The sequence below is a fragment of the Stegodyphus dumicola genome, chromosome 9 (genome assembly GCF_044657685.1).
Source record: "Stegodyphus dumicola isolate Sdum_Otavi_A_Nest chromosome 9, ASM4465768v1".
In the NCBI taxonomy this organism is placed as follows: domain Eukaryota; kingdom Metazoa; phylum Arthropoda; class Arachnida; order Araneae; family Eresidae; genus Stegodyphus; species Stegodyphus dumicola.
In genome coordinates, this window is record NC_140776.1 from 139,364,542 (window position 1) to 139,391,454 (window position 26,913).

The following is a 26,913-nucleotide window of genomic DNA, read 5'->3' on the forward strand; positions in this document are numbered from 1 at the left end:
AAAATTCCAACAGACATACATCAAGTTCATACGATGTGCGCCAAATGTGGCTTGCGGTCCGTCTAAATAAGAGCAGTGCGGACGCTGTCTTGAGCGTGTAAAGTGTTGTGATGGCATTAATGCCTTTGAAAAGGATGCCTGAAATTGCATGGGGTTTAACAAATACAACTTTTGGAATATGGAGACAGAATAGCTCTTTCTGCATGTATCAAGTAAGATTATTATACATAGAAATCACTTTTGTAGGTGTAGAGAAATCGATATGTATCTACTACTAACGTTTAAAAAATTTTTTTTGATGAAAACCTACTGTATATTTATACAGTAGTTTCTTGTCATGTTATTCACAATACCAAAGGCGTTTAAATTCTGCGCCATGATATCAGTTTAATTCCCGGATTTTTAGAAAATGGGATTAAAGATATTATTGATGCCTGTCAAAGTGCACTGACAGCTGAGTTACGAAAACAATCGCACGTGGTTATTGCTTATGACGTACAACCAATTACTCTTTGAAATATGAAATAAATATCAAAAATTGTTATTAAGTTTATGTAGACAAAAGTTTAAGTATGTGTCTGGAAGCAGATGTTTTTATGTTTGTTTCATTACGTCTTAGTATTTAATGCGTCATGTTTCATTTTTATTTTTCACTTCAGAAAGAGCATGAAATATCCTTCAGAAAATTAGATTCTTACATTTCATGAGCGTTATAAAATATTTCTTATGTATATTATATTACTAAAATTTGAAAAGTTTTGCAATAATGTTTACTTAATTTTAAATGACAGTATGTGAAATTTTTTTTTTCTGGTTCTGTTTTTTTATTTGTTTGTAATTTGTGGATATTTTTTTAAAATTAAAATCTCAGTTTTAGATGCATAAAAATATTCTTATGATACCATTAAAAAGTTTAAAAAAAACACAGTTATTTAGTTTTGAAAGAAAAGTTTATAATTATCGGTTTTTTTTTTAAATTTAATTTTTATTTAGTAATTTTTGTAATGCTAAAATATAAATATTCAGTTTGTAAAATCAATTATATTAATATCGTACAGGTTATTAGTTATTCATTCAGAATGAAACTGAAACTGAAACTAACATTAATGATTTGGTAAAATTTAAGTTTTTAAAAATAAATACTAGCGTTTACGTTATGAAATGCTGTTACTGTTTACGCTCGTTTAGCCAACTTTTAATTTATAGAAATTGGGCGATTTTAGTGATTATCATATTATTTTTAATTAGTTCCTCTAATAAACTCATCATATCGCGATATTTATCAATTAACGTTTAAGATTATTGCCCCAAGGTTTTTTTTTTTTTTTTTTTTTTTTTTTTTTTTAAAGAGCTGTGGTGCTTTTTAAGTAGAAGTCGCGGCTTATTTCCGTGAAAGAGGTTATTTATTAAGAGTCGCTGAAATATAATAAAGCAACTGATTTTTTTTTTTTTATTTGTATACATATATAATATTATGCTCTTTTTCTGTGTGTGCGTTTAATCAAATGACTCATAGCTTCAGCCATATGATTAAGCGTACATTTTGTTATATTTACATATTTTTCGAAGTTTTTTTTTTTTTTTTTTAATTTTGTAATAAATATTGTAACTAAATTGTAGTTTTCGAAAATTACATTATAACTATTCTGAGGAAATGACGGAAACATGGTTACAGGGTTTGCGAGTCAAACAAGTTTGAGTAATTCTGCTCCAATTTCAGTTGCCTATGGTGTTTTGCGTAGTTTTCCAGCTTAATGATAAGATAATCAACGATTAATCGATTTTTGCATTTTCTGCTTTTTGATTAGAGCGTAGTTTTATTTAGCTGTGTGTTTTCATTGTACCGAAGAATTATTCTTGTTTTTTCTCTTTTAAATATTTCGCCATAGGTAAACCGTTTTGTTTCAGGATATGTTTTATTTTTCACCCAATTAAATAATTAAAATTACTGTAGATTGTTTCATTTAGAAAGTTCTTCACGGATGCTTCTCTTCCAAAACAGGATAACCCTCATATGAATATGTATCAGATCTGTTTACTAGCAATTAGTGTGAATTATATTTTAATAAATGCCACTAATTTTTATAAAAATTGCATCGTTACTGTACTGTGGGAGTCACAAAAACAGAGTGATGAGTCAAGAGTAATTCTGTTGTAACTCAAACTATTAACTTAGTAATACTAATTTAATTAATTTTAATTTGTTTAGTTAAAGTTAATTTATTTGTTTCATTTACTTTACTAATATATTTTATTTTTATTAACCGTTTATTAACCAAATACAGTAAGGTAACATTTTCCGGTACTTTTCCGTTTTGCCGGCGCAATAATGGTACAATCGATGCCAAAAGGAATATTCTCGCTGGTAACCTTTTACGCCTCATTTTCAAAACAAGTCGCAGCTTTTTCTTATCAGATTGATTGTTTTTTTCAATACTGGCATATAATTACATAGAATTTTTATCAGATAGTTCAGTTTTATGTCTAAGGCCATTTTCAGTAGTTAAGTCAATTAGGATGCAATCACAGCTCTTACCCGAAGCCGAAAATATAGAAAAGGTAAAGTCAAGGGTTAAATTCATCAATTCTAATAAGGATACATTAGCGAAGTAAAGCACTGCAGTTTTACATAATTTCTGAGTAAGCTATTCGTACGAATTGAAATATTTCTTGCATTTAAACTTGTGTTCAAAATTAAGATTTAACTTGAAATTAATGTAGATAATTACTGAGAGCATTAGATTTTTGTAGAGTAGTTTACGTGAGATGAGATAGCTTGGGGGCACGTGATATAAACCGGCGAATTAGGATTTTGAACCATGAAAGCATAGTAAATTCTTAATGTCTTTTTACAAATTTATTGTCTTTATTTATCGGCTTTTTATAAAGTTTTAAGCGATATTAAAATGTTTATGCCTTCAAAAAATGAATTCTTAGAACTAAGATTTTTTTAAATATTTTTTATGTGTATACTGTCTGTTGTCGCCAATAAAGTCTGCTTGGCGAGATTTGCGCCGGCGAAACGGAAAAGTACCGATTTTTCTGTAACTTTTTTTTTTTTTCTTTTTTTACTTTTACTCCTCCTTTTTTTTTTAATTGCAAACTGTCAGCTGAAAATTTTGTTTTGAGGGAAAGCGGCATTCTGCAAAACACATTTTGGCAAAATATCCCCCTATTATCTGTTTCATAAGTACATAGCATTAATTCCATTCTAATAATTGATATGAATGGGTTAGTTTTTCATAATCTACAAATTTTTAATTTAGGTAGTTTTTTAATAGTTATTCCGTATTGAGAATGATGCAGTAGTATGTCTTTATATATATTTTTTTCGTTCTGTTTTCAGTTCACATCTCAGTATTAAGTTTTCGTAGTACGATGGATCACAGTAATAATAATAATAATAATAATGAAAATCTGAAAGGTTTCAGATTTTAAATTACGTCCAAAGGGGGCGTTTTTTAAAATTTTGTGCGTTACTTGTATTTATTATATATCATGTTCTTCGCACTTAAACCATAAATTTCAGTTCAACAGCAATATCGCAAAATAATTTAAAAATAAGCATACCTTTAGAATTTCCGATACAGAGTCTCGCGCGTTGGAGTAAAAAAAAAAAAAAAAAAAAAAAAAACCTTACAGTGTTGCTTTTATTCACTTTGAAACCGTTTAGTTTGTTAATCGAAAACTCGTTGAAGTGTTACTTCAAATTCAAATTAGGGCTTCCACATGCCCGTATTTTGTATTTTATGGAAGATTACGTTATTGAAATTTTGATGGCTTTAAGTACCGTTGTTTTATCACAATGTGAGAAACATGCATACATTCATGCAGATTCTTCATTATTTAATTTCTTTAAATGTAATACAGGGCAATAATATTTCGTGGCAATAATTTGAAAAGTGAAACAACGCTTATCCTGAATCGACGCAAAATGCCAAAACGAAATTAATAGTCCTCCTGGGCATTGAACTAATAATAACAAAATAAAAAAATTTAAAACATCGTCATTTGATTATTAACTTTATTTATTAAATATCATATTTTTCGCACGTACGCCACATTCAATTCTATTCAACGGCAAAATCCCGAAATATTTAAAAATAGTATATTTTTAGAATTCCCGATAGAGTGGTAGAAGTTGCCATGCATATATTCATATTCACTATATTATATCTTTAAAAATTAGCCGCGCATCATAAAATAGAAAATAATGATTTTAACGAGTCCAACTAGTGTAATTTCATAAAAATATTGAATACCTCTAATTAAACATTTTCTTGTTTTAACACACATTTATTAAATCAATCACATCAAAAAGTAGAAAAAATCTTTTCAAATTTAATCTAGAAGGTAACTAGCTTTTAAAAAGTGATTTTCCGTTTATAGTGAAACGTCACAAAATGCCGTTTTGAGACTAATAGCCGTTCTGGGCTACCGCCCCTTTGGGCTAAAGAAAAGAAAAAGAAGGCAAATAAAGCACTTCGTTGCTTGTATTATATATCTATTTGGATAGGAAGTAATGAAAATAATTCTTTGCTTTCCGTAGATATCTGCATTAATTTTCCTTTCTTGTAGTAAAACTACAAGCATTCTATCAGCCAACAAGTTCTTTTAATAATTCATTTTATAAACAGTTGATTGAATGAGTAAATACATGATTAATACATAAATGAAGTATTTAAAAGTCAAATAGTTTCTCTAAACTATTATTTGAAGAAGAAGGGTGTAAAGTATTTTACGAAGAAAAAGCAGGCTTATACTCGGGGGGGGGGGAGGGAAAGAAAAAAAAAGTTTGAGTATGTTGGTATTGATTTAGAAAGTCGAATAGGAACACACTGATGTGAAAAAGTATGTATTAAAATGAAAGTATCTTATTACAGTGGTTCACATTTATGTTTTAAAAATTTATTTGCATATATTTTACGCTAAATATTGAAATACAGACTTAATTTTTTTTAACATACCGTTTTCTCTCTATTTTAAGCCATGCTTGTTGTAAAGTAAATCTCATCTAAATATTCTTGTAATGAAATAATTTATTGAAACAGTATTGATCAGTAATCGCATACTAATTCAGGCAATCGAAAGATTTTTGAGATGTTTTGGCACATGATGTTTCTTGCCATAATGTTTTGTTTTAAATCAAAATGTATCACAACAATAACTGTTTTCCGTTCGAATTATAACTATTATTTAGCATAATGTTATTACATTTCGATATCTGAAGTGGACTTGCAAGACTCTACAAGTCAATAACAAATTCTGTTGGAAATTTGATAATTTTCAATTTTGAAGATGGTAAGAGTATTCGAAATTACCAAAAAATATTTGATGTAAAGCGTTCAACTGTATTTCATGTTACAAAACGATGGAAAGTGCGTGTAAGTGTTGAAAAGACAATGAAGTCTGAAAGACATTGCCAGTTAACATCAAGGAATCGGCGATTCATCTTACGAAAAGTCAAACAAGACCTAAAAAGTAGTGCTGTAAAACTTGTAGGGAATTTAAAGGAATGGTTCAATAAAAGTTAACCCTGGAAACTGTTAGATAGGTTAACAGTTAACACATGGATACAAGGGCGATCAGCAAAAAAGAAATTCTTCACCAGCAAGAAAACAAGGAAAATACACTTGTAGTTCGCAACATCTACGGTAAACAAATATTTATTAAAATTTTATGTATATAGACTAGTCAAAATTTAATATATTTGGATTCAATAGACAAATTGTTCTATAGCGAAAGCCGAATGGAGAATTGAATACAAAAAAGTATTACCCGCTATAAGCAAAGGGATGGAGGCAATAATGGTTTGGACATGTTTCGCTGCCTCTAGGGTGGAAAATTTTGTTTTCATAAAAATTAATACATGATCAGAATAAATATAAAATTACTCTTAATGAAAGCCTGAAGAAACAACATGGAATACAAAATACATTTAAGTACTATCAGGGATAACAGTACTAAACATACAGCTTTAAAATGATCATTTGTAGGTGCTGTACAACTTTCATGAAGTTATCAAAACTCTTTCATATTCACCGGACTTAAAATCCTATCGAATATGTATGGAGTATATTTTTATTTTATGATTTCAGTAATTTTAAGTGTCATGTTGACCATAAAATTTATCAGTAGTTGTGAAAATGATAAAAATTTACCTGTCATTATATGGTGGACCAATTTATTGTACCCTCATCAAGGTAGTAAATCTGTAATTAAATGTAATTCTGGCAAATGTATTTCAAGCATGAAAAAGTATAATATGAATGACAACAATGTCGATGCGTATATTTTTACGGAACAGATTTCGAAAAAAAAAAAAAATGTAATTACAAAATTTATTCATTAATGTGGAACCGAAATTAAAAACACTGAAACTTTTTTACTTTCTTCCAGCAAGTAAGTATAGTAATCACGAAAAATTTCGGTATCATATTTCAAAGAAAACATTCATTTTGACGGCTCTCGAATCCATTTGGATGATTTTTTTTTTGCTGACATCTGTACAAATGGAAAGATAATTTTTGTTTTCCAAAACGGACTATAAAATGGGGTCGAAAGTGTTTTTTTTAAGTGATGTCTATAGGTACGTACCTACGTACGTAGATTTGTATCTCGTATAACTCAAAACGATTAGCTGCAGAATGCTGAAATTTTGCATATGAAACTGCTATAACATGTAATTGTGCATCTCCTTTTTTTTTTTTTTTTTTTTGTTTGTTTGTTGCAATCGGCCTCACCAAACGTATATATATATATATATATATATATATACACTCTCTTATCCGACTTGGTGACTTCTGTTTTTTTATTCTTATATGTCCGTAAATTGTGCAGTTTTTGCGTTAAAAGTCATTGAATTGTGTTTTTCTTATGTTCAGATTAAGGTTTTTATACTTTTAGTTAATCTTCATGCAGTAGTTTTAGAGTTATCAACAATTTAAAAGTGTCGCTAGGCCTAACGTGGCCGCTGTTTGTTTACATTCGAAACACTTATTAGATTAGTGAATTAAGTCAGTTGATGCAACAGCTTCAATGGCTTTTTGCCCAGTGGGAGCAAAAATTAACTTTGATTTTGCACACCGAAAATATTGTCTTCCAGCCCATTGACCGAATTGCTTGCGTTTGGATTGAAACTCTTTATTTTAACTGTTAAAAAAAAAAAAAAAAGGCTGTTTTTAACTGTTTTTAGTGTTTTATTTATTTTTTTTCGGTGTTTTACAGTTTTTAAGAAAGGTTTTTGAATTTTTTGTATTTTAACCTTGCCTCGAAGTGAGAACTGAATTGCTTGAATGCGAGCTATATTTCTAACGAAATTAAAAAAAAAAATACATTTAAATGAAGTGCAGCAAAAAATGCATATAATTTAATAGGCTATATCTAAGTGATGATGTGTCTACATCAGATTTTTTTTCTTTTTTTTAGTCTAAAGGGGCTTTGTCCCTGATGAAGTATTCTTTTCGTTTTGCGATTTTGCGTCGAATGACTCAGAATGTTCGTTTCACTTTTCAGACTGTTGCCATTAAATATTATCGCCCTGCTTTATATTTGAAGATATTAAATAATGAAGTATCTGCATAAATATATGTATGTTTCTCGCCATTGTGATGAAATAACGGTAACTTAGCGCCATCCAATTTTGAATGACGCAGTCCTACTGCGAATATGGGCATCTGGAAGCCCAAATTTGAAATTTGGAATTTGTTTATTATCGATTTCCTATTTTGTAAAACTTTAACGAATTTTTGATTAACAAACTCAAAGATTTCAAAGCGAGCAATGGCAACGTTGTACAGAAAAAACATTTTTATCACCAACTCGTGAGTTTGTGTATCGGAAATTTTAAAGATAGGCTCAATTTAAAAGCATTTTGCGATATTGCTATTGAACTGAATTTTATGGTGTAAGTGCGAAGAACATGATATTTAATAAATAATGGTAACATACAAAATGTTAAAAAAACGCCCCTTTGGACGTAATTTAAAATTTGAAACCTTTCAGATTTTCTTTCTCTCACTATTTTTGTGTGTGTGTGTGTGTGTGTGTGTGTGTGTGTGTGTGGTCTATTTAAGTGATTGAATTAAAAGCCTTTCAATGGATTTTATATAACACATACGTTACACACACCGTTTATTCTCAATGGCCCTATATTGTGAATAAATTTGATAAAGATGTATTTTTGTTTGAAATCATGCAAGTTTAATTTAAACCGAGTTTCAGCTGCTCTGATTAAAAATGGCTGTAGTAGAGCCCGGGTGTAAGTATGAATGCAGTTTTTTTGTGATGGATGGAAATATTGGTATTGTTGCGTGCGTACGGGTTCGTTATGAAATGAATGCACAAGTCCGATGAAAAATGAACAAAAATTTATTATTATCACAACAAAAATGCTTAAATTTTCTCAAATTATCATGCAGTATTACAATATCTCACAGTAGTTTTCTTTTAACTACTCAAATGTCCAATAGAACGTAATTCAAAACAGCTAAAGAACGCTAATCCGCGAATTCGCTACAATCAACAACAGTAGTTTTCTAAACAACAGCAAACTAAGCAACTACTACAAACTGAGATGTTTTCCTCCTTTTATAAGATTTTAAAATCACGCGCTAGAATTTTCCAGTACTTTCTCGAAATCAAAAAGAGATATTTATTTATTTAATGCACGCGCTCTTGTATTTTCAATTTTCCTGCTTAGCTTTCTTTTAATATTCGTCACGCGCTGCACTGCGCGAGAAATAAAACCATTTAATTTATAATTGAACTAACATTAGCTTTTTAAATACCAAATTCGTAACACTGCCCCCTTCCCAAGGACTGCACGTCCCGGGCAGTACAATCCCTGGACAGGAAGCTAAACTTACAACTGTGGCATAAATGCATTAATAAGCATTACATTACAATAATAAACAACATGAACAATAAATGCAATACATAACTTAAACAAATCAAATACTATCAAATACTAAATACAAAACAAATCAAATACACATTTAAAAACAAAAAGGACCATGGTCTGATACTATTTACAATTATTTACATTATGTACTATGGCCATACTAATAAGCTAACCTGTCGTAAGAGTTCGAAGACTCACGGATCCGAACCACGACGTCATTCGTGTTCAGCACTGTATATGGACCATCCGAAGGTGACTGTAATTTAGGACTCAGTCCTTTTCGTTGAATTGGATTCCACAACCACACCTTGTCTCCTTTGTTGGATCTCTGTCTAGTAGCTCTTGTGTCGCATCTTGTCTTCATTTTCTCCGTCGCCAAGTTGACTCGCTTTCGTGCAAAACGGTGCATCCCCTCAAACCGGGCCTGGGCATCTTGGATGTGTTCCTCAGGCGATGAAGGCGCATCCGTAGGGCGACTAAGCAGGCGGTCACAAGGCAGACGAAGGTCTCGACCGAAGAGCTTCTGGGATGGAGAATAGCTGGTAGTCTTGAGTTTCTTTTCGACCCTGGTATGATTTCGGCAGCTTCCCGAGCTCGATCTTTCGGACAAGGCGTCGACATTTCCAGGCGAGGATCCCTTTTGAGGATGGATAGTCATGCCATCAGATGCTGAAAGCAGCTTATTGTTTTTGAAATCTTTGAAAATTTTTGTTTTTGAAGGAAAAATTGTATTTCCTTAAAAAGTCCAATCCGAGTATGCATGGATCTGTAATATCCGCCACATATGCCGTGTGATGGTAGGCGGCACTTCCAAACGTGATGTTTACGTTTAACTTCCCAGTTATGTCGATCTTGTCACCAGACGCAGTCTGAAGGGTAACACAGGATGGCGTCCAAATAATTTTATCTTTAAACTGTTAAGCTAAATCTTTCCTAATGATGGTAACATTAGCTCCTGTGTCAATGATCATATTGCAAGGAACTCCATCGATATTCCCATTGATGGACAGTCCGTTATTGTTGCCACTCACTATAGAGATCTTAAGCGCTTTAAAACAGGGTTTTTCATTATCTGGCAACCTCCGTTCCTTGATATGGTCATTAATTTGTTTCCTGCGTCGTTGCTCAGAAATTGTCTCAATTTTCGTACCCTGGGGTGTTCTGCAATTCTTTCGTACGTGCCTTCAGCTCCACAGTTCCAGCACTTTGGTTTCTTGTCAGTCCTTTTCCTTCCCGTGGCATTTAATTGTCTGTTTAAATCGTATGCCTTATTTTCCGTGCTCTGGGAAGTTCTGCAGTTCCTTCGTAGGTGGCCTTCAACACCGCAATTCCAGCACTTTAGGGTCGGTTTTGTTTCACCACTCTTCCGTCTTAAAGCATTCACTGGTCTTGTCAACTCATCCGTTTCATTATCCGTGCCCTGGGGTGTTCTGCAATGCCGTCGTAGGTGACCTTCAGAACCACATCTCCAACATCTTACAGCCACTTTGTTTTCCCTGCTACTCCGTATCAAAGCATCGACTTGTCTGGATAAATCATCTAAACGAGCCATCAATTGGTCCCCTGGGTCGTGGAGTCGCACAGCTCTGACTGGGTAGCGATCCCTAAGAGTTGCTTGCTGGGCTGCCTCCAATTTCACGGCGCACAACAGAGCGCTTTTTACATCCTTTACATCTGCCATTCGCAGTGCTTTCTGTATTTCAGGGTCCCGGATGCCATCGATGAAATATTGCAGCGACAGAATTTCCCTCGTTTCTCTCGGGCACTCCGTAAATGCGAGGTGGGACAGCCTTTCAACATCCGTGGCGAGTTCCTGGAGTGATTCGGTGGGCTTCTGTTGACGGGATTTTAATTGAAGCCTGCTGTAGTCCTTTAAACATTTCTCGCCAAAGCACAGCTCCAATGCGCCGGATAGAGCTTCGAAATCTAACCTTTTGTTTTCAGGAAGAGTCTGAAGGATATCCGCTGCGTCGGCTCTTAGAGAAGCGGCGAGATGACAGGCCTTAGCTTGGGAATCCCATCCATTCGCATCCGCCACGATAGAAAATTGTGTCTTATACACCTGCCAGGAGGTCTTCCCATCATATGTGGATAGCTTCAGAGGTGGACGAGCAGGCATTGGTAAGAATTTAAAATCATCATTCCTGCTACGAATTTCTTTAAAGTATCCATTTCTTTGGCAACTGCAGAAACTCTCTTATCAATTTGTTCTTTTACAGAAGAAACTCTTTCTTCTATTTCTTCTTTCACCGAAGAAACTCTTTCTTCAATATGTCCAACTTTATTTTCAACTGCGTCAATTCTGCCTTCCATAGCTTCAAATTTATTTTCTATTATGCAAGTAATTTCTCTTTTCATTTCTTCGTGACCAGCTTGAACGGCTTTCATTTCGTCCTTAACGGATTCCTGGCCCAATTTCATTTCTTCCTTAAATGATGCTTGGCCAGCTTCCATCTTTTCTTGGAATGCAGCAAAAGCACTAATGAGCTGTCTCAATTCTTCTTCCATCGCTCTTGTTATCGGCATTCAAATCCCACTTCTGACACCAAAAATTGTTGCGTGCGTACGGGTTCGTTATGAAATGAATGCACAAGTCCGATGAAAAATGAACAAAAATTTATTATTATCACAACAAAAATGCTTAAATTTTCTCAAATTATCACGCAGTATTACAATATCTCACAGTAGTTTTCTTTTAACTACTCAAATGTCCAATAGAACGTAATTCAAAACAGCTAAAGAACGCTAATCCGCGAATTCGCTACAATCAACAACAGTAGTTTTCTAAACAACAGCAAATTAAGCAACTACTACAAACTGAGATGTTTTCCTCCTTTTATAAGATTTTAAAATCACGCGCTAGAATTTTCCAGTACTTTCTCGAAATCAAAAAGAGATATTTATTTATTTAATGCACGCGCTCTTGTATTTTCAATTTTCCTGCTTAGCTTTCTTTTAATATTCGTCACGCGCTGCACTGCGCGAGAAATAAAACCATTTAATTTATAATTGAACTAACATTAGCTTTTTAAATACCAAATTCATAACAGTATAATAACGCTCTGAAGATTTCTGAAGTAGGAATTATAACATAGTACATAACCATGAAAGACAGTCTGAAGTTTTTTAGTGATTGATGACGGTGATATATCGGGTTATGGTTGTAATTCGTCATATTTTCTGCAGCGGGAAGAGAAATATATATCAAAAGCATCTTTAGCAAAGAAGAATCTCTTTCCGGACTTCACAGCTTTCTTCCATATAAAAGAAAATAAACGACTAGCTCAGTCTTAGCTTTAATAAATTTCGCGTAGAGCTCGTCGTATCGTAAAAGTCCTTAAAAATGTTTGAATTTGGAAACCTTTTTAGTGGTTTGCAGTGGCAGATCAACAACCACCGAGGGCAGGGGCGGAAATCTCCTTGGAGCCTTCCTTATTTGGAATGAGCACCATACGAAATGTCAGCACAAATATATAATTAATATTTATTTAATTAAAATGAAATAGTTAAATTGATTTGGAAAATAACACATCTTAAGACTAAAGAAAAAAATAGCTTCCATCTAGCGGACGAAAATATATTTAAAATATCTGGTATGGATATAGAATGACTTCTTTGTACGGCCTATTAAATTATGCACATTCTTTGCTGCGCTTCATTTGAACTTATTTTCTCGAATTATTTTACTTTAATTAACCGATTCTTCTAGGCAAGTTGAAAATGATATAAAAGTTTGCAAATTTTGTAATTAAATATCTCGGTAATTTTTGTTTCGCACGAGAGTCAAACTTCTTCTAATTTTAGGTTTTTATAACGAGTATAAAACTTTTCTAAATATGAGAATCTGGAGATGCCATCAAAAGGTAAGTTAGTTTTCGTTTTTTTTTTTTTTTTTTTCCTTTTAAGTTGACATTGCCAAAACATGAATATACACATCTGTAATTGGGAGATTATGACTAAGGAGATTACGACTCATTGGAGATTACGACTGGGAGATTACGACCCAAGGGAGATTACAACTGGGAGATTATGACCAAGGACTGCGAAAATGAAGGCCGGGTAAGGACTTTTAAGCCGGGGATAAGGGGTGGGTATATACCCCTTATCCCCGGCTATTATGTATATAATTTTTTTTTCCTTAAAAAAGGTTTCTAGGATAATACAGTTTTTTTCTGTTTTTTTTAAAGCAGAAAATATTATATTTATGAATCCAGTTTGGACGTCGAGTTCAGCTAATTTACCATTTTCCGCTTTCTATTTTTATCTGATTTTGTTTGTTTTATGTTTTACTTGTTACTTGGTTTGATTTTCATATGTATTAATTTTTCAAGTGGCACATCCATAGGTATTTTACTGTATTTTTTTGCCATTACTAGTTTCCAACGCTAAGTATTTTACTGTGTTTTTTTCCCTTTCTCGTGTAGCGTATTTCTTACCCTTCAATGACATTGTTTTTTAAAATGTGTTGAACTTTTTGAAGCCACAGCTCCTGGTAACTTTTAGGCGAGCTTACTACAATTTCTAATTTACTTATTTTGCAGCATATTGCGCAAAATGTTATCTAGACCAAATTGGTCATACAGTATTGTACTAACTACCTTGCTTGCTATATTATATTTATGAATATATATATTTAATATATATATATATATCTGATGCTGCCGATTTCAATAAAAATTGGAGGTGCACAGCTTGAAGTTATAGCAGTCCTATATACAAAATTTAAACGTTGAATTTCCGTCGAAATATGATACCCGAAATTTTTTGCAGTTACAATACTTGCTTTACTTCGTATAAGAAAGTAGTAAAAAGCTTTTAATCAATTTCAAGTTTGAAAAGCTTCTCTTCCTAGAAACAACGGAAATACACAATGTCAAAAAAAGTCTTTAGTGCCAAATTTACGTTAGGGATTGATTCTCGAAAGTCCGTTTCCACAATAAACTTTACATTTTCAATTCGGAGTACTTTTTAGCTTCTTCTTCTTTATATATATATATATATATATATATATTCCTACGTATATTTAAAAAGTTATGTTTTCTTAGAGACTTCTGTCGGAGAATCAGAGTCCCGGGGTAAGTAGTGTCGATCCATTTTAGTTCCAATACCTGTTGTAAATTTAAATTCATTCTTTTAGAAATCAATTAGCTCTCTATTAATACTGAAGATTCTTTATTAATAATAATTATTATTAAAATCTTTTTTTTAATAATGAAGAATCCGTATGTGTGCATGTTTTTTCCTCGTGCTGTAGGAAAACAGCAGCATCTTAGAGTCACTAAATTTTGAACCCACATAGTCGTTCACCCGAATATATGCATTTCGGTTCCCGAATTGTGAATTTCGAATTTTCATTCATTTTATGGGTACTTAACGTATTATCCCGTCGCCAATCATCATTGTGGAATTCTAAAGGACACATCTGTAATTTTCGCTAAGTCGCGCTACGTATAATACGTAAGTACTATTTTATGTTCATGCGAGCTTTATGAAATTTTAGCGATTTATACGCAGTGGTCGCCACTTGGCAAGGCGTAAAATACTTTCGAATTTGATCAACAAACTCAGCGAATTAAAAGAAATGTGTTGTTACTGCCCTAACCAGAATATTTTTATCTTCCACATTACAGTATGCTGTTAGACAAAGTGTATAATATTTCTTTATTCTCTCAAATTTAATTATTTTGTTATTGATTATAACAAACTAAGCGATTTAAAAGCTGTAAAACAGTTCTTTTTCTCTATTATTATAGTCATACTCTAAATATACTTTTACTAAACTCTTATTATTATTATCCCTTACTGGGCTACTATTATTATTAGCCTTAATTATAATAGTTCAGCTAAACTGTTATTATTAAGTGGACTATTAGTACAGTGTACACGTACAGTGTAAAACGTACAGTGTAAAACTGTACGAAAACTGTTAGAAACTGATCTGTGACCAATTTAGAGAGTACTAACAGGTGAACACTGGGAATTTGAGTTGAGTTTGAATCCCGGTAAGGTATAAAAGGCTGGTTATACATATATAGGATTGCTATAATTGAGAAAATACTCACAACAGGAAAAACATACTAGGATAAGTACTTATGGCTAAAATCGCTAAATAAAGAAATTGTTAGTAAAAATCCGCTACGAGTTAAAAGAAATTTTTAACAACGCAGCTGCCCATTATTAAGAAGTTATTAGCATTTATCACTATTGTGAACTTTCTTCAAAAATTCTTTATTTTTAAAGGCATCGAAAAATTCACTGCAATTTAGTTCATTGTATATGCTCCAGCTTAGTAAAGCTTTTACAAGTCAAAAATGCCTACTCGCAGTCTGAATTCTACTAAGATAGGAAATGTACAGCAACGATGTTAGTCAGTGTAAGTTCAAGAATTATCAACTCTAACTGAAACAAAACATCTAAAAAATGAAATAAAAATATATGGATAATAGACTACATGCCATTATAAATTTTCTGTGAAAAAATTGTCTGGATGAAAAGACAAAGCATCTAAATTTTTAGGTCACATGTTATAATTTTTGGAGGAAAACATCAAAAACACTAGATCTAGATACAAAATGTTTAGATTGGAAAGAGTGAGTGTAACAGAAGGAATATTTGAATTTCCGGATCACCGTTTTACCCAAAGCTGCACTATTTTTACTTCTTGTATATTCTGTACTTTAAAAATTTTAACCAAATAAACGGGACAAAATGGCAAACTATCTGGAACGCAGGGACCGCACTTGAAACCGAGACTACCCCTCTCATTATTATTAAAATCAAAATCTCTCAAATTATTAAAATCTCTCAAAGCGGGACGACTGATAAGCCTAGCTTACATATGTATTTTTTGCATCTGTAATGTGTGTGTTTGATTATGGCAAAGCCTCGAGGACTATCTGCCTGAGGAAAGGGATGCCTTCGGGGAGGATTTTCTAAGGGAAACTGGCTCGTATACACGTTACACATGGGGAAAACCATGAAAACGCCCATGCAGCCAGCTCGTTCGTGGGATTCGAACCTCGGAACGAACTACCAGTGTTCAGCTACTTTACCGCTCGGCCGCTGGTGGGCGCATCTGTAATGTGAATGCGAACTTATTTTCCTTAGAAAGTCTTACACGAAAGCATTCCTTTAATTGGGCAGATAACCTACTCATGCTTTGCCATGTTCAGCTAAATACACAAACACTTTACAGGGATACTAATAACAAATTCATTTTTGAGCCTAGATTAAAAAACTTATTTCAGTTCGGAAACTGTATTATAATTTAGTTGATTTTTGTACGTAATGTGAATGAGTTTTTAATATTTGTGTAGACAAATCATGAAACAAGCGCTAACAATGCAGAAATTCATGATCTGCACAAATAGCTTTTATCTTAATCACGTAAAATGAAGAATTAAAAAAAAAAAAAAAAAAAGAAAGAAAGAAAGAAAGAAAGAGAGAGAGCTCTTAGACATTACCGGCTTCAACGATTTAATTTTTATGTTAATGATAAAGAAAGTACGCTGTACTCCCTCCTCCACACACATCCATTTCCATCTGTTGCTTCTTTGTTTCATGCACATTCGTTAGTTTTTGAAAAGAATTCCATCTGTAGTTTCCTAAGTAAGAGTTTTATGTTGAGTGTAATTCTTTTAAGAATATTTTTTTCGCAAGCATTGTCTTGCATGAATGTTTTTGAAAGCTGCGGCTGGAGATTTATCAAATGAGCTGTTTTGGAAGTAAATAATTTATTAGTTATTTCTAATTCACATCGAAAAAAGTTGTAAGAGGTAATTTAGAAAAAGTATTCCTGTTTAAATTATTTTTGCAAAGTAATTATAAAACCTTTATGCAATTTTAATTGATGTACCTGCAGTTCGATACGTTGATATAATTAATTCATTTCTTGAAGGAGTTTGGAAATTTGATCTTATCAAATAAAAGAATATTTTAGTACGTATCTATATCACTAAACATTGAATGCCTAAATTAACTCTCACGAAGTGTCGAAAGCATAATGTTTTTATTCTCTATAGAATATTTTAAACCTTGCGAAAGGAAAATAATATATACTATTATTAAAGAATTTGTGGGGATGGCTAGAAATAATAAAGAAATGGGCGATAGCTGTGACAAAAGTTATGCTTTGAGTGGCTAAAACATTTTTTTTTCAGACTTGTACTGGAAATACGAGTAGCGTAAGCAGTAAAGACAGTTTGCAGGGTGTTTTAATTTGTCACATATAGCCATTTCAGAGTTATATTCATGAAAATAAATAACATTTCTTGCGTACGTTTAGCGTTTGTAACAATTTTGACTTGGCGCTCAAGTTTTTTTTGTTTCTTTTGGAAGCAAAGGCAACAACTGCGATTATACTATTAATATTTTATTACACTAAGAATTCCAATAAAGGCCCGGTGGCGCAGCAGCACCACATGTCTGGGGTTCGATTCCCGGGCTGGGGCAAGGTCGACTCAGCCTTTCATCCCTTGATTTCCATCACTTGGGTCGATAAAATGAGTACCAAGTTCACTTGGGGACTAAACACTGGGGTTCCTGCGACAAGCTGGCCACTTGTTCAGGGCATATGCTTACGCACCCCGGGGCCCACGGTCAAGAAAGCAGATTTTGGGCACTACAACCTTTGGCCCATTAGGGCTGTTACGCCACTGAGTTTTAGTTTAACAATTCCAATAACTTTCTGAAAAACACATAAGCGGAATTCATATTTATTATATTAGCATAACATTCAGTTAAAATCTAAAATAGGTAAATAATAAATAAAAAGTAATATGAAATAGGATTAGAGACACTAGTATAAATTCTTAAACTTATAGTAAAGTCTCTGATTTTAAAGCGTCTTTAATGTCTTAGATTAGCTTAGAAGAATGAAGTTCGTTTATTCCTTCAGTTGTTTTTCCATTTCATTGATGTTTTCCTCGGTGCTACATTTATCCGCAAGTATTAGAATCTTTAGGAGATTTTTTTTAGATTTTATGTTTATGGTTATCTAATTGATGTTTACAACATTCCGTAACGTTTATTGATAATTGTCTAGATCAGCGGTTCTCAACTTTTTGACTAACGCGTACCATCTAAACAAAAACTGAAAAACTTTTATACCACCACTACATTTTACAATGATTATTTTTCAATGTCTCAATAGAAATATTAAAATATATATATGTAATAATAAAATTCCATAGTCAAGAATACACTTAAAATTCTAACTGTATGTTCTTTTCATTTTTAATGGCGACGTTCTCTTATTTGAAAGTACGTGGAATTAAATCCACAGCCCCGTAGTCAAGTTGTTTTTCCCGCCTTTTCTACACGTACAGTTTTAGAATGTTCTGGAGATATTTAAAGCGAACTGGAATGGCTGACGAGGCTGACGTCATTTCTTGGAAGCTCCGCCTTTCCAGAGGCTATAAAAGGACTCGCAAAGGAATATCGGGGTCTTTTCTTTAATGTAACGATGCAGTAAACTTCATAGAAAAAGTTATTAGTAATTCTTTTTTATTTACTCCGGATATCTGATTTATGTAACTTTTTATTTTCAAATTATTTTCGGTTAGAAAACTGTCTAAAAGTGGTAAAAAGCTTAAATATTATTATAAAATTCTTTATTATCTGGAGTTTTTTTACCATTGCATTTATTTTATCTCTAATAGTTAACAAATTAACATTTTGTTCTTGTAGTTCTAAATTTAATCCATTTAACCTTTCAAAAATATCAACTAAACATGCTAAACATAATTCACTAAATAAACATTTTTTGCAATTCAAATTTTGAGTCACAGTGGAAAATTTGAATTTCTGTTCTCTCTCTATATATATATATATAAAAGATTTAAAACTTTGCCTTTGGATAATTACTTCGGAATATAAGGAAAGCGTTTCATATTAACTGCCAATCTTTTGACATAAAATCGTAAATATTCATGAATTTAAAGCTCGGCTTTTAATAAAATTAACAATTTTCACAGCTTGGTTCAGGACGGTTTTCAGGTTTTCGGGGATTGTTTTGGCTACTAAAGCTTCACGATGAATGGGGCAATGAGTAAATTTAATTTCTGCTGTGACTTTCTATATTTGAGAAGCAATACCAGAATGTTTTCCTCTTAAAGCCCGAGCTTCGCTATTGCATACGGCAGTGCACTTATTCCAAGGAATATCATTCTCGGACATAAAATTATCAATTACTTTGAAAATTTCATTTACAGTTGCTCTATCAGGAAAAGATTCACAAAATAAATACTCTTCGGCAATTCGTTTATCTTCCTCGAAACGTATGTAAACTAATAATTCAACAAAGTTCGTTATATCAGTACATTTATCCAATTGGAATATGAAATACTCACCGGTTTTTTCTTTTCTTTTCTTTTCTTTTTTTTTTTTGACAATCTTTTTTATGGAATTTGCCGTTTCATGAATCCGTCGACTTACTGTATCATTTGATAGCGGGATATTATTAAATTCATTAGCCACTTTTTCTGTTGAATAATGTTAAAACGTTATCTTTAGCTTCTGGCAATGTAAGATTTTCTTCAATAGTGTGAGTCTGCCCAGTCGAGGCAGTTCTTAGGCTCATTAGGTAACTAACTAGCTTCCAAAGCTTTTTCACTTGAAGTAACAAAATCATTCATTACTTGTGTACTATTTTTGAACTCCGTTAATTTCCTCTTAAAATATGCTTCAGATTTATCTTTTAAATTGGCATGCTTATATTCAAGATGTCTTTTAAGAAAAGATGGTTTCATTCTTTGATTGGATAATAGTTTACCGCAAACCGTTGAGGTTGAGGGTCCATTTCATCTCCATTCCAAGTAAACCCAAGTGATAAATAACTTTCATGACATTTTTTTATAAACAATTTTTTTTTTCTTATCAATCAATATTCTTAGTGCTAGTAGATTGTCCTGGATCCATGACCTGTGAATCATCACTTTTACGCTTAGTCAAACCTAGCCATCTTTCCATTTTGAAAATCTAGGTTTGTTTCATTATTTTTTCACAAATATTTAAATGCACAGTATAGTACAAGAATCAAACGACGATATTCTCAAATTGCATAGAAAAGTAAAGAATACAAGGCAATAAGAAGGCAAAACACTTGCTGTTAGAGACAGCAAATCGAAGTAAAAAATGATTCTAATTGAAAACAGGGCAATATGAGCCCGGAAAGGGTGGCGACATAAAACGTAGTCATGCTTAATATATCGTTTAACTCTAAAACAATTAATGTGATAATATTATTTTTTTATTTCCTTTTAAATACAGCATTCATTTCTATTAATCTTTTTAAAAACATCATTTATAAGAAATTTTGTTATGTCTATGGCTAATGAATATTTGAAAATAAAAAGACTTTGAACAAAGCTCAAATCGCATAAATTTACTAGTGTTAAAGAAGAAACAGGATGTTGGGGTGCTAATTTTTTATTTAAATAGTTAAAATACTTTGTATCTTTGCGTACTACCTATTTTTCTATTGAATACCACCAGTGGTACACTTACCACCTGTTGAGAAAGTTTTTTATAGATTCTTAAATTCCTTTGGATACTTTGGTCATCTCCATTAATTTGAATGATGTTAAACTTCACACTTGTGGCATTTATAAATGTCTTCCTTGATTATACTGCATTCAGGTATATAATGAATATATGCAGATTTTATGCACTTGAAGTGACAGTTTTCTTGTGTATGGGTTAGAATAGCTGGAAGTTTCTTTTAGTTTTCCACTGTAAATTTAAACCCGATGTTCGTAAATTTGATGGACATTAGAAAAATTTAATAACTTTGATTTAAAAGATGGATGGTGAATTTAGTTTACTTTTGAAATTAGTCATTTGAGCAGTTTTAATAATTTCAGTCTAGATTAAATTAAAATCGCAATATCATCACCAATTTCGGGATCAGAGGTCGCCTTTTATTATGTTCTTGTACAAATTAATGTGCGTATGATGCGTGTGTAAGCATCCTGATTTTTAACTGTAGAAAAGTTTCGAGCTATTTGAGAAATTAATGCAAAAGCGATGAGAAAGTATGTTCGAAAAATTACGATAAATGAAAACACTTGTCTTGAATAAAACTTCTACTCTTTTAAAGGTTGTTAAATTAAAAAGAGAGCTTCACAGATGAGTTGTTAAAGAACACGTCTTAGAATACAGATTCCATTGTAAATGTTTTACGTATATAGCGATACCATTTACTTTTTTTTTAATAGAACACTATGACGATCTAACGAGAAGAAGAAACAACATAACGATCTAATAATATAATTTCATTCATCACGAATATGATAATGATTTTGATCTGTTAAGTATATTTCAAGAGGAAGCATTCCGCGCATATGTTTGATAATGTACAACTAAAACACTTCGGATTGTTATTTTATTCATCAAAGCATCTTTACGTGCGGAAAATATGTAAAGTATTTTTATACAGGAAAGGAGATCTCCATTGTTCAGTGTGCTGCCACCTTCTCTCTTTTTGCAAATGGCATAATCATATAGTCACTTCACGTTATTTTCTTACTTTACTTTTTGGGTGTTTAACTGTGTGTGGTCACAATCTTCTCCGTTAAGGTCGCTTTTATCATGTAAATAGGCATTTGTTAGATGTTTTTTCCGACCATTCTGATGTTTTTATCCAAAGCACGTGTTTTAGCGTATTATGTTGTCAAGTTAATATCACGATCGTTCGCCTGGGTTCGAATTCATTTCAAACTATCAGTATTCAGCGGGTATAACAACGTATTAGGGTTTATAATAAAACAATAACTGGGATCTTTTTCGTTACTAGACAGCATGCGCCGAACAGTTTTCTCTAAAAAGATGTGCAAAGATGATATTTCTAATTAGAAAACGTACGTTCGTCATGTACTGTGTCAAGTAAAAGGTTTCTTGAATTAAGGCAAAGCACTCGAGGGTTATTTTCTTAAGGAAAGAGATGCATTTATGGAGGAAAACTGGATAGTATAAATTATTCTTTAAACTGGATAGTATTTATGTTACACATTGAGAAAAATGTGAAAACTCTTATGTAACCAAACCCGTTTGCAGGATTTGAACCTAGGTCGAACCACCAGTATTCAGAGATCATACCGCTCGCTAGTGGTCTGAATATAAGAAATACTGTTTTTACTCGTCTGCTTCCTCCCTATCTATTTTTTCAGAACAAAGTTCTGAACATTTTAAAAATATTAACGTAATTTTTCCCTTCCTCAAGACGTTTAAAAAGCAAGCTTACCTAAATTTTGAAATACCTTCGTCCACGTAGTGTTTTTTTTTTTTTTTTTTTTCTTATTAATAAAGCAAGCTCTCGCAAAGCACCTTCGAAGGTCACGTAGAATCGTCCTTTTTTTAACTCAGTAACAAATGCACTATATTAAAAGCAATGCACACGAGGACTTTACGAGGCACAAGTTGCATAAGCCGAATTTCGTTCCTAGGTAATCAGACCTTGCTACGTCTGGAAAACTGGTAAAAAGATTTTGTCTCGATGGTTTTAAATGTTGAACCTTATGCAAACTTCAAGGAAAGGGTACAAATGAACAGAAAAAACACCTCTCTGTCATCATTCCGCGAGGACTTGCACCATTTCTGCAACCGCTAGACTGATCTGTGAACGAACTGTTCAAAGACTATCTCTGAAGGTATTATACCTAGTTGATATCAGCAGGGTAGTACAGTTTTATTAGAGGTGGAAAACTGCAGAGACTTTCCATTGAATTCATTGATTTGCTTATGAATTTTGGGTGCACGGGCTGTTATTGGGGATGCTGTAACTGTTACAGCTTCAAGAAAACGGGGATATCTGATACTTTGTATGGTTCTACATCATTGTACGTGGGAAGACAGAGTGAACAGTGACGAAGGTGATGGCGGTCATTTGCAACCTGCAGCAGATAACACAAAGCAGCATGGAATGATTTGAAGTCTTCGGTATAGTAGTGAACGATAGTGAGAGAGTACGAGATCCAACATACATAAATCTGGAAATGAACATAACTTAGATATATAAAGTTATAATTATTATTTTTTCTTATTAGAATGCAGTTTTTTCGTCAAATATATTGTTAGTTATTGGTAGTTTATCCAATGAATACTTTCAATTTATTACGTTCTTATTGTATTCCGGAAATTTAATTATTTGCATAATTTTCCTTTCTCGATTTTCAAGATAAAATTAGTAAAAAAAAAAGGTGGGATTCTTGCAGAAATTATACCGCAACTTCTTCTTCCTTGCAAATTTCTCACAAGCATATTTTATTTTAAAATTAAATTAGAGATATAATACACTCTTTTGCAAAAAAATCGAAGCACCATGAAGGAAGTGGTTGTTTTTGATGAAATTGAATATGTGTATAGTTCATACACAGATAATAAAATGATTAAAAAATTAAGGTCATAGTACCTGTTCACGTCTCGCAGTTACCCATTGAGTGTTCAAATTAGTAGCTGGTCGAACCGCACCTGGCGGCAGGAGTGGTAGAGGTTCATAATGTCATCCTGCGACACATTCTGCCAGGTATTCATCAGTTGTCACTCCAGATGTGTGATATTTTGTGGTGCCCGAACCTGGCGACCTACCATGCCCCAGACATGCTCGATTGGTGAAAGGTCTGGTGATCTTGCTGGCCAAGAAAGAGTAGCAACCAAACGGAGACAATCCACAGATATGCGAGCGGTATGTGGCATTATCTTCTTGGAAAATGGCCCCAGAATGACGTGCCATGAAGGGTAATGCAACCGGCCGCAGAATGATATCAACATATCGTTGAGCAGTACGGAAGATGTACGGAGGATGACTAAAGATGACCTGTTGTCATAAGAAATAGCGCCTCACACAATCACACCAGGAGTATTTGGCTGCATGCCTTTATGAAACAAAGGCTGATTGGGAGCGCTGGCCCCGTCCTCTACAGACACGAACACGGTGGTCATCCGCTTCAAGAGTAAAGCGGGATTCATCGCTGAACACTATACGATGTTAGTCTGATGGCAGCCATGATACCTGTAAGTTACCTGTAAGGTCTTCGATATCGTCGTAATGGCATCTTTAGTTGCTACTTTACAGAATTACAATGGCAGCAACAAAAAAGGTAAATTTTCCGTCTCTGTTACTGGTTTTATACTTTGCGAATTGCACACTAGAAATGCGCGCTATGATCGCAATTCCAGTTCATTTATTTGCCTTGAAACTTTGATCATTTGCATGTTCGATCAAGATGTTTTTGCATACCAAATTTCGTCACGATCGCAAAAGTCCTTCTTGGTGCTTCGATTTTTTTGCAAAAGAGTGTATATTACGATATTTCGTAAAAAGCTCTTCGAATACAACAAAAAGAAATACAAAAATGGTTCCGTGCTAAAACTGAACTATTAAAAATATGAAAATTGAAATAAATATGTCAAAACTATTCAAGGTGGTGTAGAAAACATATCATTTCCTTCGTTAGAATCATCAAGAACTACAGCGGAAGCGTTATTTAGAATGCTACTAATACAAACGTTTTGTAGGCAACTGTTCTGATTTATTACTGTTTTCTCAAAGGCCATTTCCAACTGACTATATTGTGTCCATTAATACATTTTTTATGCCTTAAATCAAACGAACAATTGTCTGAAGAATTATTAAGCGTATATTTTCCAGAGTTTGCCTCATTCTGAAAATTTGACAACTTCTAGTAAGTTCATTTGTGATAATATGTAAGCATCGTGTTTCTCAGTTACAAAGAATAAAAAAAAAGGTATATACTGGCTTCAACTTTAAAACTAGGTGAAATTCAATTTTATATTAGTTTCATTTTTTTTATTGAAAAGCTTTAATGCATTTCGGAGAAATCGGACTTAGTCAGATCTTTTTAAATGTAGAGATTTTTCTATAAGAATCAACTACATTTGAGTCTCAAGCTATTAAAATAGGGCGTAGAAATGTTAATAGAAACCTTGGCTTGCATCTTTTATCGCTAGCTGTTGGTCTATGTATGATAATAATTTCAAATATTTGTAGAAATCATTTGATCTTCCATTGTTAATATTTTATTTAGGTATGGAATTTAAAGTGTCTGGGTGATATAACAGCTCTGACCGTTGTATTATTACGCATTCAATACATAGCATTTCTCTCTTTCCTGAATTATATCCCTCCGAAAATGCTCATTACCTCGGAAATACTGCTGGAGTAATTTGATGGCCTCTCCCTGGCAATGCTTTTAAGCTACTGGGAAAAGTAGCATTAAGTTATTATCCTACTGCTGGCGAGTTGTCGTTAGCTTGGCTGAGGTACTCTTAAGTTGAGGTTATTATAGTTTTCCATTAAGTACTAGTGGTTCGTTTCAACGGAATCACATAACGGATTGCTTTAGATGAGTCCTTAGAAAATTATTTATCCTTCATGTGAGAAAGGGTATTTGAATTTGAATGGGATGGATATGGAAAGGGTTGTGTTTGAAGTATTCTGCCAGAAAATGTTCTCTCATTTTGCGAATCTGTCATTTAACGCATTTTTGAAAGGGCTAAAAACGATGATCAGAAGTTTTTTTTTTTAATCGTATTTGAATCGATCGAATTTTATAAATAATACTGGTCGCAAGGTAATTTGGTAATATTTGTAACTCTCCGACTAGTGTTTTCGTTGTTAATTTCTGTTAAATCAAGTTGATGTTTTTGCTAATTGACATTGATAAAAATCTTCCTTTTACCTTTAGTATTGTCCAAATGCATTGCTATTAATCATTTAAAATCATTTTGTATTAACTTCTGAACGATATTTGTAACAAATGCCATTTTGTACCATTAAGTTATATATAAATGTTTCTGACAACCAATACTTGAGAACCATCCGAAAGAGCCACTGAAAACGTTTCGAATTTGCGGCGACTGTCCAAAACATAATCTAATACTCCCGATCAGTATTTGGGCATACGGCCTCTGTTGTGGAAATGATGCCGAAATTATCGATAAAATGTATATTGGCAGTGGGAAGTTCTAATTACAGTCTCTTATAGAGATACAGTGTTAGTACGGCTTCGGCTATTTCGTGGTCATTTTCGTATATTCGAAAGCGAGGTAAAATGGTCTCTTATTTAGAAGATAATGTAGCATCTTTCTTCACATTTCTTGATAAATCAGAAATAGTTAATATTTTTTTTGGGGGGGGAGGACGGAGGGAGAACTTAAAATACGGTAGACATACAATGATAACATCTGGTCTAATCAGAGCTCTTCTCTTGACGGGCGTATTATAATTGTTTTGCGAAGTATGTTGGCAATTTATTGATAATCTTGGAGAAATAATAATAAAGGAAGTACCAAAATTTAAAGTAACATCTAGATTAGAAGTTTTTGTTTACTTATCTATCTTTCTCTTTTTCTCTCTCTCGGGCCCACCAGCGACTGAGCGGCAAAGTCTCTGAACACTGGTAGTTCTGTCTGGGGTTCGATTCCCGGCGAACGGGCTGGCTGCACGGCCGCTTTCATGTTTTTTCTCTTGTGTAACGTGTATATGAGCCAATTTTCTTTAGAAAGTCCTCTACGAAGGCATCTCTCCCCTTAGATAATCCTCGAGTGCTTTGCCGTAATCAAACAAACAAAACTCTCTCTATATATGTATGTGTGTGTATACGTGTATGTGTGATATTTCGAGATTACCTGGAGATTATAAGATAGCCGTTAACGATGAAATGTTATCTGCAATAACTAAGAGAGGTTCACAAGATTTTGACATACGGAGACAGACTTGGCGAAAACAATACATTAATTTATTCGTGGACACTCTTTATAAGCATAAACATGTTCACATGTCACTTCGGATTCTTATTACTCCCTTCACACTGTTATAGAATGGATTATAGTTTTAGAACATTGGAAAAAGCAGAACGATGAGAATACGCATGTTGTCAGCAGTGATATTTATAGTAAAAAGTTTCTTTAATCCGACTGGACAACAGCTGTTGCATTGCAGCATGATTACATAAACACGAAACGGATTAATTTGCAGATGACGCATTTAAGAT

The 26,913-nt window shown here is 33.1% G+C and overlaps 1 protein-coding gene across 1 annotated transcript in view; it reads left to right on the forward strand.

Annotated features, from left to right (window-relative positions):
* Positions 1-24: 24 nt before the first annotated feature.
* MCU (mitochondrial calcium uniporter) overlaps positions 25-26,913 on the forward strand; it is a 757,559-nt gene continuing 730,670 nt past the window's right edge. The window contains exon 1 of the mRNA XM_085824151.1: positions 25-212. Coding sequence (XP_085680277.1) covers positions 111-212 — 102 coding nt within the window. The 5' untranslated portion in view covers positions 25-110. The remainder of the gene's footprint in view (positions 213-26,913) is intronic.